Source organism: Dendropsophus ebraccatus, chromosome 13 (assembly GCF_027789765.1).
Source record: "Dendropsophus ebraccatus isolate aDenEbr1 chromosome 13, aDenEbr1.pat, whole genome shotgun sequence".
Lineage (NCBI taxonomy): Eukaryota > Metazoa > Chordata > Amphibia > Anura > Hylidae > Dendropsophus > Dendropsophus ebraccatus.
Genome location: NC_091466.1, coordinates 6172526 through 6188311, shown reverse-complemented (window position 1 = coordinate 6188311; position 15786 = coordinate 6172526). Strand labels below are relative to the sequence as shown.

The 15786-nt window shown below is 44.7% G+C and overlaps 1 protein-coding gene across 4 annotated transcripts in view; it reads right to left on the bottom strand.

Moving 5' to 3' along the window:
• Positions 1–1011: 1011 nt before the first annotated feature.
• KCNN3 (potassium calcium-activated channel subfamily N member 3) overlaps positions 1012–15786 on the bottom strand; it is a 116793-nt gene continuing 102018 nt past the window's right edge. For all 4 annotated transcript variants that reach the window (XM_069949362.1, XM_069949361.1, XM_069949363.1 and 1 more), the window contains 4 exons: positions 7054–7164; positions 3048–3175; positions 2630–2699; positions 1012–1524 (listed from right to left, as the gene is read on the bottom strand). In XM_069949362.1, the coding sequence (XP_069805463.1) occupies positions 1228–1524; positions 2630–2699; positions 3048–3175; positions 7054–7164 (606 nt within the window). In that variant the 3' untranslated portion in view covers positions 1012–1227. The remainder of the gene's footprint in view (positions 1525–2629; positions 2700–3047; positions 3176–7053; positions 7165–15786) is intronic.

Genomic DNA, 15786 nt, shown 5'->3' with positions numbered 1-15786 from the left:
TCATAACTCAAAGGGTTCGTTCCAGGGGACTCCGTCATTAAATACTGCCAGGTGCTCAGTATTGGAATGCATTCCACCATTTTTGTTACTTCCCTCTCACTGGACTTGATAGATAATGATAGAAAATAGTCACAGCAACAGAGTAATCAGCTCTCTAATGTATGCAACGATCTGCTTTCTGTGACAATTGAGTAGGGAGCAGATGCTCAGGTTTTGATTGTTTTTAGCATAAATATATAAATATATTTTTATCTTTTTTGTGAAAATGGAGGGAAGGTGGATTGTAGCTCAGTTCCCTACTGAGTTACATTCCCTAGTCTACAGCTTGGGATCCTGGCTGTAGATGGATACACAGTGATTCATATACCAAACTCCACTGATCTGCCATAGTTCAACTTCTGGACCTGTTTGGGCCATAAGTCGTATTTTTTTTTTTTGGTTGTGTCTTGGTGCAAAAATACATACAGAAGTGGGGAGCGCCCACATTTAGCGCAGGTAGATGTATTTTGCGCAGTGGGTAACGGATTATGTGTCATCACCACCCCAAAGCTAATCAGGTACAGTTGCAGTACCACCTTTTGCGTCTCCTTTGACTTAGCAGTTTGTTGAATATAAGTGTAGCATATATATGCCAAGCACAGAAATTCAGTGTGTGAAAGCACAAGGACTTCCAAGTCCTTTTAATTGCAAGACCACCTGACGTCAACCATCTGATCAATCGATACCTCTAGAGCAGGACCTTATGATGACCTTACCACTAGGGAGTGCTCTTGGTTGTGACAGTAACGGCCTTCAATGTGCAGGCACTTATAAAGACATCTGTAAGAAGAGGATGAGGCCAAGACATTGGAAGGGGTTGAATTTGCTTGCACTGGCATTATCTCCCATGGAAGTGCCAGGACATTAGAGGGCAGTGTTAGAAGAAAAAGGACAATACTAGGAAGATCAGGGAAGGTGTTGGCAGGAGGAAGTAGGATTGTAACTGTTACTTCCCCGAAAGCATCACAGGTTACTTGGCAGTGAATGAGAAGGTGCGCCATAGTGTCTCAACCTTCAAGCAGTTTCTCATGTTGAGTGCCAGTTGGCTTTTCTACAAGATGTTCTACTCAAGGTTAGCTGAGATTACATGATATTTATGTAGCCAACATTCCTGACGTCTCCTAAGTAATCCTACTGAGGGCACAATATGACTTGGAGGTCTACCATCCACAACACAAGTCTGGCCAATCAGCAGCTACTGGAGCTGGTGTGTGGTGTTGGAAAAGATGCAGAACTTATCCCCATAGGACTGTCAGAGAGGGGAGTCTGTGGAGTTCCAACCGTGACTCCCAGAGCCCGTGACTCCAGTATGACAGACAGTAGGTGTTGCTGCTGCTGTCTTAGTGTGTCCACGATCAGGACAGGAAGAGTGTTGAAAGTGGAAGTGATCTGGTCCAGCTTAGTTTCTAGATTCCCAATCTGCTTCTCCAGATCCTCACTACGGTCATTGAGCTCGGTTATAAGATCATACATCACACTCTGCATCTGTGGATAATTTGAAAAATAGGGATTATATGTATTTTAAAAGGAAAACAATCTTGATGTGAAATCTTCCATCTCCAAATAGTGGATTGCGATAGGGGATACATTTGACTAAAACTAATCCATTCAATCTCAGAAAACATCTGGGATGGAGAACATTTAAAGGGGTTGTCCGGGGTGCAGAATACTTCCTTTCTTCTCACATCTCGGAAGGGTGGGTGTATATGTCAGTCATTGAGTGTGGGCAAAATCACTGGGATATACACACGCCCCTTCGTGTCTCAGAATTTATACGTCTAAGACATGGGAAGTGATTACAAGGAAACAGAAGGCATCAGTCTTTCTGGACAACCCCTTTAAATTGGGTAACACTAACCTCAAGAGACCACCAGACTTCACCATAAGCCCAATCTGTACAGATATTATTACCTCCATTGACAGATCCAACCACTTATGCTACATACAACTGACAAATTAATGATCAATGTGTTGATTCTGAACATGCCTATAATCTGACACCAGGTAAGGGTACTATTACACGGAACGATAATTCGGCCGATTATCACTCTGTGTAATAAAGACAACAATCAGCCGATGATCGTTGGCATCGGCTGATTGTTGATATAGGTTAGAACCTATAATTGTTGGGCACCGACCGCGCACCGCTACGTGTAATAGCGGTGCGCGGCCGGTGACTGACGATCTACATTACCTATCCACGCTCCGGAGCTGCTCATGCGGTCCGCTTCTCCCCGGGTCCTGCGCGCTCTTGCTTCAGAGCGGTCTGTCAGCTGACAGGTCGCTCTGCCAATCACAGGCCGGGACTGGGGGAGAAGCGGACTGCAGGAGTATGGATAGGTAAAGTATATAGTTAAAGCAAGGGCTGCAAGAACATCAGTAACAATGTCTTTGCAGCCCTTGTTAAACGATTATCAGGCCGTGTAATAGACCCAGTAAACGAGCGCTGATCTAGCATATCGGCGCTCGTTTACAGGTATTATCGGGCCCCCATTGGCCCGTGTTATACCACCCTAAGACTATGAAGTAGCTTTCTCTAAATAAACATTCCAACCCCCTTTGTTGAGAAGTCTTAATATTGTATACTTACTTTGGAAAGATCTACCAAGGTGTTTGCTTGATCACTCAGCTTCCTTTGCTCCATCTTCACACTTCGTAACCTGTAAAGCAAACCAGGGTGTTGCAGTCACTGACATATTGATGCAATCTACATCCAGAAGTTAGCGCTCACATAGCCATCTCTACCAGTTCTAGCCTAATTCTGAAAAATTTCTGAGAAGCTTATTGAGAACTTAATTGTGCCTAGAAGAGAAGGAAGGGAGAAAAGGACGATCAGCGTCAAAATATATGGGAACGTCCATTAAAATCAGCAACATGTGAAGCCTAAACCCAAATCAAAGACAAAGGATTCAGAGAAACACGGCTCATAAGGTCCATCCTTGTTCTGTCATCATGGCCGACTGTCGTTACTGCACCGTGTCGGGGTAATCGTATACACTGCTACTTACTGATGAATGGCCTGCAAAAACTTCCTCTGGTGCTTGCGGACTTTAGCGTGGTCAATCTTCTTCAGTAGTTTTGTGTGCTTATAAATCAGCCATGTTTCCCGGAGGACGTTGGCCGCTGCATTTTTTATCTGTAACATAATAATATGTAATGAATATAAAAAGGCCGACATTACCAGAACCAAATAGTGGTCATATTGTCATACATGATCATCATTCTTGTCTGTATGAGGCATTTTATACATATGAATATCAATACCCAAGTATGCAGTGCCAAAGTGCGTTCCCTAAAGCCTCAGAACTTTAGTAGTATCTAATAATGTCCAATAAAAATGCTAACTACCTATCTATGAATGATTCTGCGATGTTAGCAAATATCCCTGCAAGCCATATTTGCTCCAAACACACCCAGACATGGGACAGCAACAGCCATCCTATGTATACTATCTTAGGTATCTATAATAGCTGCAATATGCTGCCTGCACTCTTAGATTCTTGAAATAAGGAACAACAGCCATCTTTAAAGGGGTTACCCAGCAAAAATCTTTTTTTTTTCTTTTTTTTCTCAAATCAACTGGTTCCAGAAAGTTATATCGATTTGTAATTTACTTCTATTTTTAAATCAAGTTTTCCCATACTAATCTTCTGCTGTATATCCTGCAGGAAATGTTGTTTTCTTTTCAGTCTGACACAGTGCTCTCTGCTGCCATCTTTGTCCATGTCAGGAACTTTCCAGAGCAGGAGAAGTTATCTATGAGGATGTGCTGCTGCTCTGGACAGTTCCTGACATGGACAGAGGTGGCAGCAGAGACCACTGTGTCAGACTGAAAATAAAACATTTCATGCAGGACATGCAGCAGCTGATAAGTACTGGAATATTTTTAAATAGACGTAAATTACAAATCTATATAACTTTCTGAAACGAGTTGATTTAAAGGGAACCTGTCACGGGGGACGCGGGCACAGAGCCCGCCCGATTCCCCCGGTGCAGCCCCCGGATATTTACCCTTTCCGGCGAGTCCCGCTCCTGGAGCCGGTCCCGGGACGAAGATATCAGCACCCAAAGCCATGTGCACGCGCTGCAGAAATGAGTACAATGCCCATACAGAATTAATGGAGCCGTCATTCTCTATGGGCGTCGGACTTAGCTCAGCAGCACGCACGGCTTCGGGCACTGATATCTTCGTCCCAGGAGCAGGACTCGCCGGAAAGGTTGAGTATCCGAGGGCTGCATCGGGGGTCAGGCGGGCTCTGTGTACATGTAGCCTGAATCTGTAGACCAAAGCTGGTTATGTCTCTAAAGTGAAGCAGACATCAATGCCTGATAGTCAACTGGTGTACCACCACCACTACCATGCATCAATAGACATGCTACTGCTATACGCTTAAGGTTAAATATCCGAGGGCTGCATCTGGGGGTTAGGCGGGCTCTGTGCCCGTGTCTCCAGTGACAGGTTCCCTTTAAAAGAAATAGATTTTCACTGGATAACCCCTTGGTGTACCACCACCACTACCATGCATCAATAGGCATGCTACTGCTATACGCTTAAGGTTAAGTATCCAAGGGCTGCATCCCCGGTGACAGGTTCCCGTTAAAGGGATAACCACTTTAAACTAGTCAACAAATCATGTCATCACAGTCATCATCATCAATGTCCTCACCATCCATGGTATGTATCCACATTACCATCAACCCATCATCACCATGTCACCACTTCTACATCATGGTACCGCCCATCTCTTCTACATCATGTCACCACCCATCTCTTCTACATCATGCCACCACATATCTCTTCTACGTCATGTGACTACCCATCTCTTCTACATCATGTCACCATCTATCTCTTCTACGTCATGTAACCACCCATCTCTTCTACATCATGTCACCACCCATCTCTTCTACGTCATGTCACTATCCATCTCTTCTATGTCATGTCACCACCCATCTCTTCTACGTCATGCCACCACATATCTTTTCTACGTTATGTCACTATCCATCTCTTCTACGTCATGTCACCACCCATCTCTTCTACATCATGTCACCATCCATCTCTTCTACGTCATGTAACCACCCTTCTCTTCTACATCATGTCACCACCCATCTCTTCTATGTCATGTCACTATCTATCTCTTCTACATCATGTGACTACCCATCTCTTCTACGTCATGTCACTATCCATCTCTTCTACGTCATGTCACCACCCATCTCTTCTAAGTCATGTCACCACCTATGTCGTCTGCATCATGTCACCATCTATCTCTTCTACAGCATGTCACCACCCATCTCTTCTAAGTCATGTCACCACCCATCTCTTCTATGTCATGTTACCACCCATCTCTTCTACTTCATGTCACCATCTATCTCTTCTATGTCATGTCACCACCCATCTCATCTATGTCATGTCACCACCCATCTCTTCTATGTCATGTCACCATCTATCTCTTCTATGTCATGTCACCACCCATCTCTTCTATGTCATGTCACCATCTATCTCTTCTACAGCATGTCACCACCTATGTCGTCTGCATCATGTCACCACCCATCTCTTCTATGTCATGTCAACACCCATCTCTTCTATGTCATGTCACCATCTATCTCTTCTATGTCATGTCACCATCTATCTCTTCTATGTCATGTCACCACCCATCTCTTCTACGTCATGTCACCATCTATCTCTTCTATGTCATGTCACCATCTATCTCTTCTACAGCATGTCACTACCTATGTCGTCTGCATCATGTCACCACCCATCTCTTCTATGTCATGTCACCATCTATCTCTTCTATGTCATGTCACCACCCATCTCTTCTCTGTCATGTCACCATCTATTTCTTCTATGTCATGTCACCACCCATCTCTTCTATGTCATGTCACCATCTATCTCTTCTATGTCATGTCACCATCTATCTCTTCTATGTCATGTCACCATCTATCTCTTCTATGTCATGTCACCACCTATCTCTTCTATGTTATGTCACCACCCATCTCTTCTATGTCATGTCACCACCCATCTCTTCTATGTCATGTCACCACCTATGGTATCTACATCATGCCACCACCCATCTCTTCTACATCATGCCACCACCCATCTTTTCTATATCATGTCACCACCCATCTCTTCTATGTCATGTCACCACCTATGGTATCTACATCATGCCACCACCCATCTTTTCTATATCATGTCACCACCCATCTCTTCTATGTCAGGTCACCCCATGTCATCTACGTCATGTCACCACCCATCATGTAAACATCATGTTGACATCTACAACATTTGTCTCACGTCACCAGCAATCCATTCCATGTCTTTTCTGTCATCTGTCATCATCTCTCTTCTCTGCCCCATGTCATAACGCATCTGCACCATATCCACATGTACTGTATTTCATATACCTCATTTCATCTTTTTCACCCTATAAACAGTCGAAATCACAACTGAAGTAGAATGGGAATGGGATGATAGACACCAGAACAGTTCAAATATATATGTATATGTGTGTATATATATATATATATATATATATATATATATATATATATATATATATATATATCAGAAGTCACTGCTATTGTATTTTGTAGCAGAGGCCACAAGTAGCAGATCCTCCCGGTGTTACCAGCAGAGAGCAGCAGAGCATTGATATCGGGATGAGAAGACATGGATGGTTAGATGCATTTTACTCCTGTCTGCTCACTACATTTTTTTTCTTTTTGTGATCATATATACTTCTGCATTGCTGTGTCACGCAGCCTGGAGCCATCACTGTCTTGTCTTACAGCATTACAAGGCTATATGTAGTTTTTATATGTTTGACATTTTATAGCAGTCACTCATGTACATGTAGCCTGAATCTGTAGACCAAAGCTGGTTATGTCTCTAAAGTGAAGCAGACATCAATGCCTGATAGTCAACTGGTGTACCACCACCACTACCATGCATCAATAGACATGCTACTGCTATACGCTTCTGCACACAATTACCCTCCCCCTTTTTTTTAGTTATCTTACCCGTTTTGTTAACTGTGTATCCATCATGAAGTTATGGACGTGCTTTTCAGCTTTGGTAAGCTCCAGCTTTCGAGCAACCACAGCCACCACTAAGGCAGTACAACCAGCACCCTGCAGGGGGACATTCAGATAGAAGACATCTTTAATGCATTCACCATTTTTCTCCCTGGCTGAACTCAGCCCAACCCACCCAATTTTCTGCTTGCAAATTTCTGTCTTTTACTGACAAGGAGAACAGCAGGTTTCACGTCTCGAGGGAGCCCCACTCTATAACACTTCATTGTCTCTTTGCAGCTGCTTGGACTAGGAGATTTTGCTGCATTGTCCACTTACAGAGGCCTATCCTGCCCTAATACCTCTGCATTTGTCCAACTATATTAACAAGCCAGGAAATATGACATCATATTTTCAACAGTTGGTAGGAACACTGGGCTGTAGATGGCATGGGAGAATGCATGACATCATGATGAGCCACTGCATTTTCAGATTCATTTTTGTTACAAATCGATAAATAACCCAGTTGAAAAAGGCAGAATTATATTCTCTATGGCTCTATCATTTTCAGTGTCTTCCAAGACCCTCAAACCCTACAGGAAAGCAAGACTTTACACATGAATATGACTTTCCATGTCTGAGGTGGTAGCAGGAATATATTAAGCCATACTAAAGTTTTAAAGGGTCTTGTTCTGAAGTTGGATAGAATGGATGAAGACCTGTAGGAATCAGGCCAGCTGCTGGGCTACTGGGTCTGGTCACCTCTTTGGTCATTTTCCCATGGGAAGTAAATTCACAACAATGTCTTTGTCCAGGTCCACAGCTGAGATGACCTCACCAGAACCTTAGAGTTTTTTGTGCCTTGTTCGCATATTTTTTTTTTTCAACATTGTGGGTGACAGGGAAACACTTGTGATGAGCAGATGAATGAGCCTAATAGAGAACAGCTCATCTGCTCAGACCCCGATCGCCTCAATCCTTTAAATAGACACGTACAGACTGGCTGCTTCTCTCTTCTGAACCTGCCAAGTATTTTCTATGTCCCCATTGAAAGGCTTCCGTCTGGTTTCCCTCCTTCTCATTAAGCTCCATTCTTGTACGCTCCTAATTACGGGAACATCAAGCGCCAAGTTGTCATGTTATATTGTCTCTGGATCATCCCCCCTCCCTCGGTTTATAATCTATTTGTATACTGTACCTGCACCTATGACTGTAGCCCTCCACCCCCTTGTATAATACATTACAGTTTCCTACCCAAAGTCTATAATATTTGTATACTATTTCCACCTTGAAAGCCCTTTTTCTTAGTACTAATTATAGTAATGTGGACCCCACCCCTTTAATTTGCATAGAACATGTATCACTTATTGACGAGGACCCTCTTCCTATATTCTGGTGTACACTGGTGGTGTTGGGGCTTCCAGATAGGCATCCAATAGTCCTGTATAGCCCATACCCACTGTATAGTACAGGTGCACACCTTTCCCAGCATGTAATGAAAACACATGTTCGGCGGTTTGCAGGGAACAGAGAGTGTCCACGTTTTGTAGCGATTAGTTTTGTAGCGATTTATTCTTTCGTATAAATATCTTTCGTTCAAGACAGAAAATCATCTTTCATCGCTTTAGTGATTTATCTGTACTTGTAAAAGAACTCTTAATAGTTTCTTGTTCTCAATTAACAAAATGTCAAGTGACTGAACAGAAGAGAAAAAAATCCAGTCAGTATTTGGTGTGACCAGCCTTTGCTTTAAACATAAATTCTTGCATAAAGTCAGGAATTTTGTAGAATTATATTCAGATGTATGATTAACCAAACAGGTCATATTGATTATCATTTTCATATGTACCACACTAATTAACTGAAAAAGCTGTGGAGTAGGCTTAAAACTGGGTGAGGAACAGCCAAACTCTGATACAAAATTCAAGACAGCTTCATGTCACAAATCATACATGTCAAGACTGAGCACAGTAGCAAGACACAAAGTAGTTATACTACAAAGATTTCACAGCAGACAGGGGTCTCAAGATGATGTTGAAGCCTCTTTTAAAGAAGCACAACGAAAAAAGTGATGTTGAGGACCATAGATGCTTTTGTCAGCCACATCATGAAAGACATATCATGCTTACTTACTTCATCAAAATCAGATGTCCGGCTGCACCATTGACTAAGAAGTCTGTCCAGGAATTTTCTGCATGGGGGAATGGTGGCCAAAAGCCATACCTTCAATGTGTAAACAATGCCAAATGACTCAACTATGAATGAAAATTTAGGAAAGGGGGTCTAGAAAAATGGTAAAATGGTGAATATTTGGTAACTTCGCCAAAGGGCTGGAGAACACTGCAATAATCCGCAGGCAGCAGTGAAGCATTGTAGACTTTCAAGTCAGTGATGCATGGTGGAGGTTCCCCTAGAGTTTGTGGCTGCCCTTAAGCCAAAGGAATTGGTTTTGGTCAGGATTAATGATGTCCTCAATACTTAGAAATACAGACAGATAACAACCCCTAACATGCAACATCCAGCAAATGTCATTAAGAACTACAGCGTAAAGAAGGAGATCACATGAGGGTCCAGAAGCATCTGAGTAGCAACATTCACGTAACATCTGGGCTTATTCTCCAAGATGATGGAACAACCTCCCTGCAGAGTCCTCCATACACTGTGCGGGACCAAGAACTGAGGCTGAGGATAATGGAACAACCTCCCTGCAGAGTCCTCTATACACTGTGCGGGACCAAGAACTGAGGCTGAAGATGATGGAACAACCTCCCTGCAGAGTCCTCCATACACTGTGCGGGACCAAGAACTGAGGCTGAATATGATGGAGCAACCTCCCTGCAGAGTCCTCCATACACTGTGCGGGACCAAGAACTGAGGCTGAAGATGATGGAACAACCTCCCTGCAGAGTCCTCTATACACTGTGTGGGGACTGAGAAGAACTGAGGCTGAAGATGAATGAACAATCTCCCTGCAGAGTCCTCCATACACTGTGTAGGACCAAGAACTGAGGCTGAAGATGATGGAACAACCTCCCTGCAGAGTCCTCTATACACTGTGCGGGACCAAGAACTGAGGCTGAAGATGATGGAACAATCTCCCTGCAGAGTCCTCCATACACTGTGCGGGACCAAGAACTGAGGCTGAAGATGATGGAACAATCTCCCTGCAGAGTCCTCCATACACTGTGCGGGACCAAGAACTGAGGCTGAGGATAATGGAACAACCTCCCTGCAGAGTCCTCCATACACTGTGCGGGACCAAGAACTGAGGCTGAAGATGATGGAACAACCTCCCTGCAGAGTCCTCTATACACTGTGCAGGACCAAGAACTGAGGCTGAGGATAATGGAACAACCTCCCTGCAGAGTCTTCCATACACTGTGCGGGACCAAGAACTGAGGCTGAGGATAATGGAACAACCTCCCTGCAGAGTCCTCTATACACTGTGCGGGACCAAGAACTGAGGCTGAAGATGATGGAACAACCTCCCTGCAGAGTCCTCCATACACTGTGCGGGACCAAGAACTGAGGCTGAAGATGATGGAACAACCTCCCTGCAGAGTCCTCTATACACTGTGTGGGGACTGAGAAGAACTGAGGCTGAAGATGATGGAACAATCTCCCTGCAGAGTCCTCCATACACTGTGTAGGACCAAGAACTGAGGCTGAAGATGATGGAACAACCTCCCTGCAGAGTCCTCTATACACTGTGCGGGACCAAGAACTGAGGCTGAAGATGATGGAACAATCTCCCTGCAGAGTCCTTTATACACTGTGCGGGACCAAGAACTGAGGCTGAAGATGGTGGAACAACCTCCCTGCAGAGTCCTCCATACACTGTGCGGGACCAAGAACTGAGGCTGAAGATGGTGGAACAACCTCCCTGCAGAGTCCTCCATACACTGTGCGGGACCAAGAACTGAGGCTGAAGATGATGGAACAACCTCCCTTCAGAGTCCTCTATACACTGTGCAGGAACAAGAACTGAGGCTGAAGATGATGGAACAACCTCCCTGCAGAGTCATCCATACACTGTGCAAGGACTAAGAAGAACTGAGGCTGAAGATAATGGAACAACCTCCCTGCAGAGTCCTCTATACACTGTGTGGGGACTGAAAAGATTGGGGCTGAAGAAGATAAGAACAAACTACCTGTGGAATCTTCCATATACTGTGCAAGGACTGAGAAGAACTGAGGCTGAAGATGATGGAACAACCTCCCTGCAGAGTCCTTCATACACTGTGTAGGACCAAGAACTGAGGCTGAAGATGATGGAACAACCTCCCTGCAGAGTCCTCCATACACTGTGCGGGACCAAGAACTGAGGCTGAAGATGATGGAACAACCTCCCTGCAGAGTCCTCTATACACTGTGTGGGGACTGAGAAGAACTGAGGCTGAAGATGATGGAACAATCTCCCTGCAGAGTCCTCCATACACTGTGTAGGACCAAGAACTGAGGCTGAAGATGATGGAACAACCTTCCTGCAGAGTCCTCCATACACTGTGCAGGACCAAGAACTGAGGCTGAAGATGATGGAACAACCTCCCTGCAGAGTCCTCTATACACTGTGTGGGGACTGAGAAGAACTGAGGCTGAAGATGATGGAACAATCTCCCTGCAGAGTCCTCCATACACTGTGCGGGACCAAGAACTGAGGCTGAAGATGATGGAACAACCTCCCTTCAGAGTCCTCTATACACTGTGCAGGACCAAGAACTGAGGCTGAAGATGATGGAACAACCTCCCTTCAGAGTCCTCTATACACTGTGCAGGACCAAGAACTGAGGCTGAAGATGATGGAACCATCTCCCTGCAGAGTCCTCTATACACTGTGTGGGGACTGAGAAGAACTGAGGCTGAAGATGATGGAACAATCTCCCTGCAGAGTCCTCCATACACTGTGTAGGACCAAGAACTGAGGCTGAAGATGATGGAACAACCTCCCTGCAGAGTCCTCCATACACTGTGCGGGACCAAGAACTGAGGCTGAAGATGATGGAACAACCTCCCTTCAGAGTCCTCTATACACTGTGCAGGACCAAGAACTGAGGCTGAAGATGATGGAACAACCTCCCTTCAGAGTCCTCTATACACTGTGCAGGACCAAGAACTGAGGCTGAAGATGATGGAACCATCTCGCTGCAGAGTCCTCCATACACTGTGTGGGGACTGAGAAGAACTGAGGCTGAAGATGATGGAACAACCTCCCTGCAGAGTCCTCTATACACTGTGTGGGGACTGAGAAGAACTGAGGCTGAAGATGATGGAACAATCTCCCTGCAGAGTCCTCTATACACTGTGCGGGGCCAAGAACTGAGGCTGAAGATGATGGAACAATCTCCCTGCAGAGTCTTCCATACACTGTGCGGGACCAAGAACTGAGGCTGAAGATGATGGAACAACCTCCCTGCAGAGTCCTCTATACACTGTGCGGGACCAAAAACTGAGGCTGAAGATGATGGAACAACCTCCCTTCAGAGTCATCCATACACTGTGCAAGGACTGAGAAGAACTGAGGCTGAAGATGATGGAACAACCTCCCTCCTGAGTCCTCTATACACTGTGTGGGGACTGAGAAGATTGGGGCTGAAGAAGATAAGAACAAACTACCTGTGGAATCTTCCATATACTGTGCAAGGACTGAGAAGAACTGAGGCTGAAGATGATGGAACAACCTCCCTGCAGAGTCCTCTATACACTGTGCGGGACCAAGAACTGAGGCTGAAGATGATGGAATAACCTCCCTGCAGAGTCCTCCATACACTGTGTGGAGACAAGAGGGAAGCATGCGTATACCTATAGATGTAATAGAGACCTTAGTGTACAGCATTATCTCCACACCTAAAACTATTTCACAGCAAGACAGATAGATTAACACTGGGTGACATCAGATTAAACAATGCTATAAATCCTGTCAAAATGGCAGGACAAAGAAAGATCTACAGGCCTAATGGCAGAGATCTTGAGGGTCCATTGTGCTCTGCAGGCACTATGTAAAGAAAGGATATTATTTTGTTACAGAAGAGGTTTAGGCCTCCATTATGGACTCTGCTTTATACTTTGCCGTCTCCATAATTGTTAAATGAAGTGAAGAATGCCTCAACGCATGTCTGCAGCCAGCAGCGTAATGAGATTTCTTCCCGGGCCTGGTCAGAGAGCGTCTTGTGGCACGTCCGACAATCAGAAAATCTCTGCAGAATTCCCTCCACTCTCATCTGTGCTTTGCAGTAAAGCAATAAGTAGGTCAGAAAATCGGATGGGTGACAATTCATACAAAATTTATAGTTCCTCCAATTAGAGGGATGTGAAGGCTGTGAGGAGCGGGGACCATGGCTGAATCCTATATGTTCCAATTGGCACACTGGGCTCTGGAGATTCAGACATCTGGTTATGTAGAACAATGAAAACTGTCATGTATTACTGAATGAGTCAGAGGATGATGGAAAAAGGATCTGCAGGAGGCCTGAGTGACTGGAAAAAGTCCTATACATCCATGACACTTGTGACTTCCAGGAAGTGTTTCCACCATATGAAAAGAAACAAAAACATTTAAGGGGTTTTCCCCATTTACAAAGTTATCACTGTTATTAAAGTTATTAATGAAATACTTGAATCCACATTCTCCAGAATGTTCCAGCAGATGGGAAAAGCCCTTTAAGGGTGGGTTCACACTGAGGAATTCTTGCGGATAAATTCTGCGGAATTCCGTCGGCTGTACGTGCTCACGGCCGCGCGCCTCTCCGCCCATGCCATAGACACCATTCTATGCACGGGCAGATTCCGCATTCCGCCGAAAGAATTGACACGTCAATTCTTTCGGAAGAATGCCGAAACAGCCGGCCCATAGCATGGTGTCTATTGAGCCGGCGGAAAAGTGCGCGGCTGTGCACGCGTACAGCCAACGGAATTCCACAGAATTTATCAGCGAGAATTTCTCAGTGTGAAACAACCCTAAGGGTACAAACACACACGGCATATACGCTGCGTATTTACTGCTGCGATACGCAGCAGATACGCAGCAGATTAGATCTAAATAACTGAACACAGCATCAAATCTGCACCACCAAATCTGCTGCGTATCTGCTGCATATCTGCTGTGTGTGTTTGCACCCCAAGGCTGCAATCAAAACTTTATAGACCTAAAATTTCAAAACCTGCTTGTTCGGCGTCTTAAAGGCCCTATTTACACCAAGCGAATATCGCCCATACTTGGGCGATTACCAACCGTTCCGGCCGATACCCGCTTAGTGTAATAGGTCATGTAAAAAGGCAATAATCAGCCCACAGATCGTTGTCTTTAAAGATATTGTAAAAAAAAAGATAACAACAGCGACGGTCTGCTGGCTGTCGCTCTCTTCAATCTGCTGCCCAGACAATCAGCTCCCCACTTCTCCCCACTCGCTGTCTGTGCATGTAATAGCCCAGACAGCAAGCAGGGAACGAGAGGTAAGCGAGCACTGACCTGACAGGTCGGCACTCGGTTACTCCTCACATTGTGCCGTGTAATATGGCCCTTTCTCTGATGCTTTGAACCCTAGGAGAGCAACCCAGATTGTTATTTACTATTGAAGTATTTTGGCCCAATTCTGTTACACCACATGCATTTTCAACACTTTTGTTAGCATGGCAAAAAACAGATTTGAAAAAGGAGCGTGGCATTGATAAAAAGGGGCATGGCTTTGGGTGTGGCAAAAATGTTAAATTCTGGTGTATGTTTAAAGGAGTACTTTGGCCCTTTTTGAATTTTTTTTTTAGCTATATCTGCCCTTATATACTAATATGTTTAAAGGGGTACTTTGGCCCTTTGAATTTTTTGGGTGGGGATGCACTGCCAGGGCGAGGCCAGGGGGTCATCTTTGGGTGGCAATGCACTGCCAGAGGGTGGGGGAGGGGGAGATAAAATAGTGGCAGACTCTGCAGACCTGAAAAATCACTGAACATGTGAATGAGGCCTCCTACAGCCCAAACTCCAGCTTCAGTGAGTAAAATGGAATCAGCTGAGCCTGATTCTGATTGAAGCAAAGCATTGGAGGGGGCAGGCATAGGGCCTCTATACATTTACTTTCTTTTCAAATAATGGATGAAATATGGAGGATAAAGCAATAGGGAATTAGACAGTAATGGCTGTTTTAGTTCATATGGTGTTTGAGTATATTAAAAGATATATATATGTACACCTTTAAGGAGTGCCCAATGGCTGCAAGCAAAAGGGTGAGCGGCACCGTCGTGTAGCAACGTTAATTGCATTGCTAGTGAAAATTGAAAAGAAAACAGTGATTAAGCCCATTTACAATGTGACAAGAAAAAATGTTCCACTTCGCGCGGGGATAGATACCAGAGGCAACGCTGCGGCCTGCTTTGTTGCCATGACAACACAGCTGTAAGGCCTACCGCTAAGGGCTCATTACCCACCAAACAATAATAATAAATCCGTGAGAGGGAAGCCACCAGAGGAAATAAGGTTGAAAGGAAGGGAAAACCCTCACATGAAATGACTCAGCTACAAAATGACATTAATTATACAATAAAAAAGAACGGCACAGGGCATTTCCAGTGCCGGGAATCGAGAAAAACAGTGAGCTGAGAGAGAGAGATGGTGAAAAAGACAGGGAGAGAGAACGACAGGGAAAATAGAAGTTCCGAAAGGAAAGCTGCAAAAATAATTACTGCTGGAATCCGGAGGGAAGATAATTGGAGGCCGGAATTAGAACAAGATATTTTTAATCAACGGGAGGC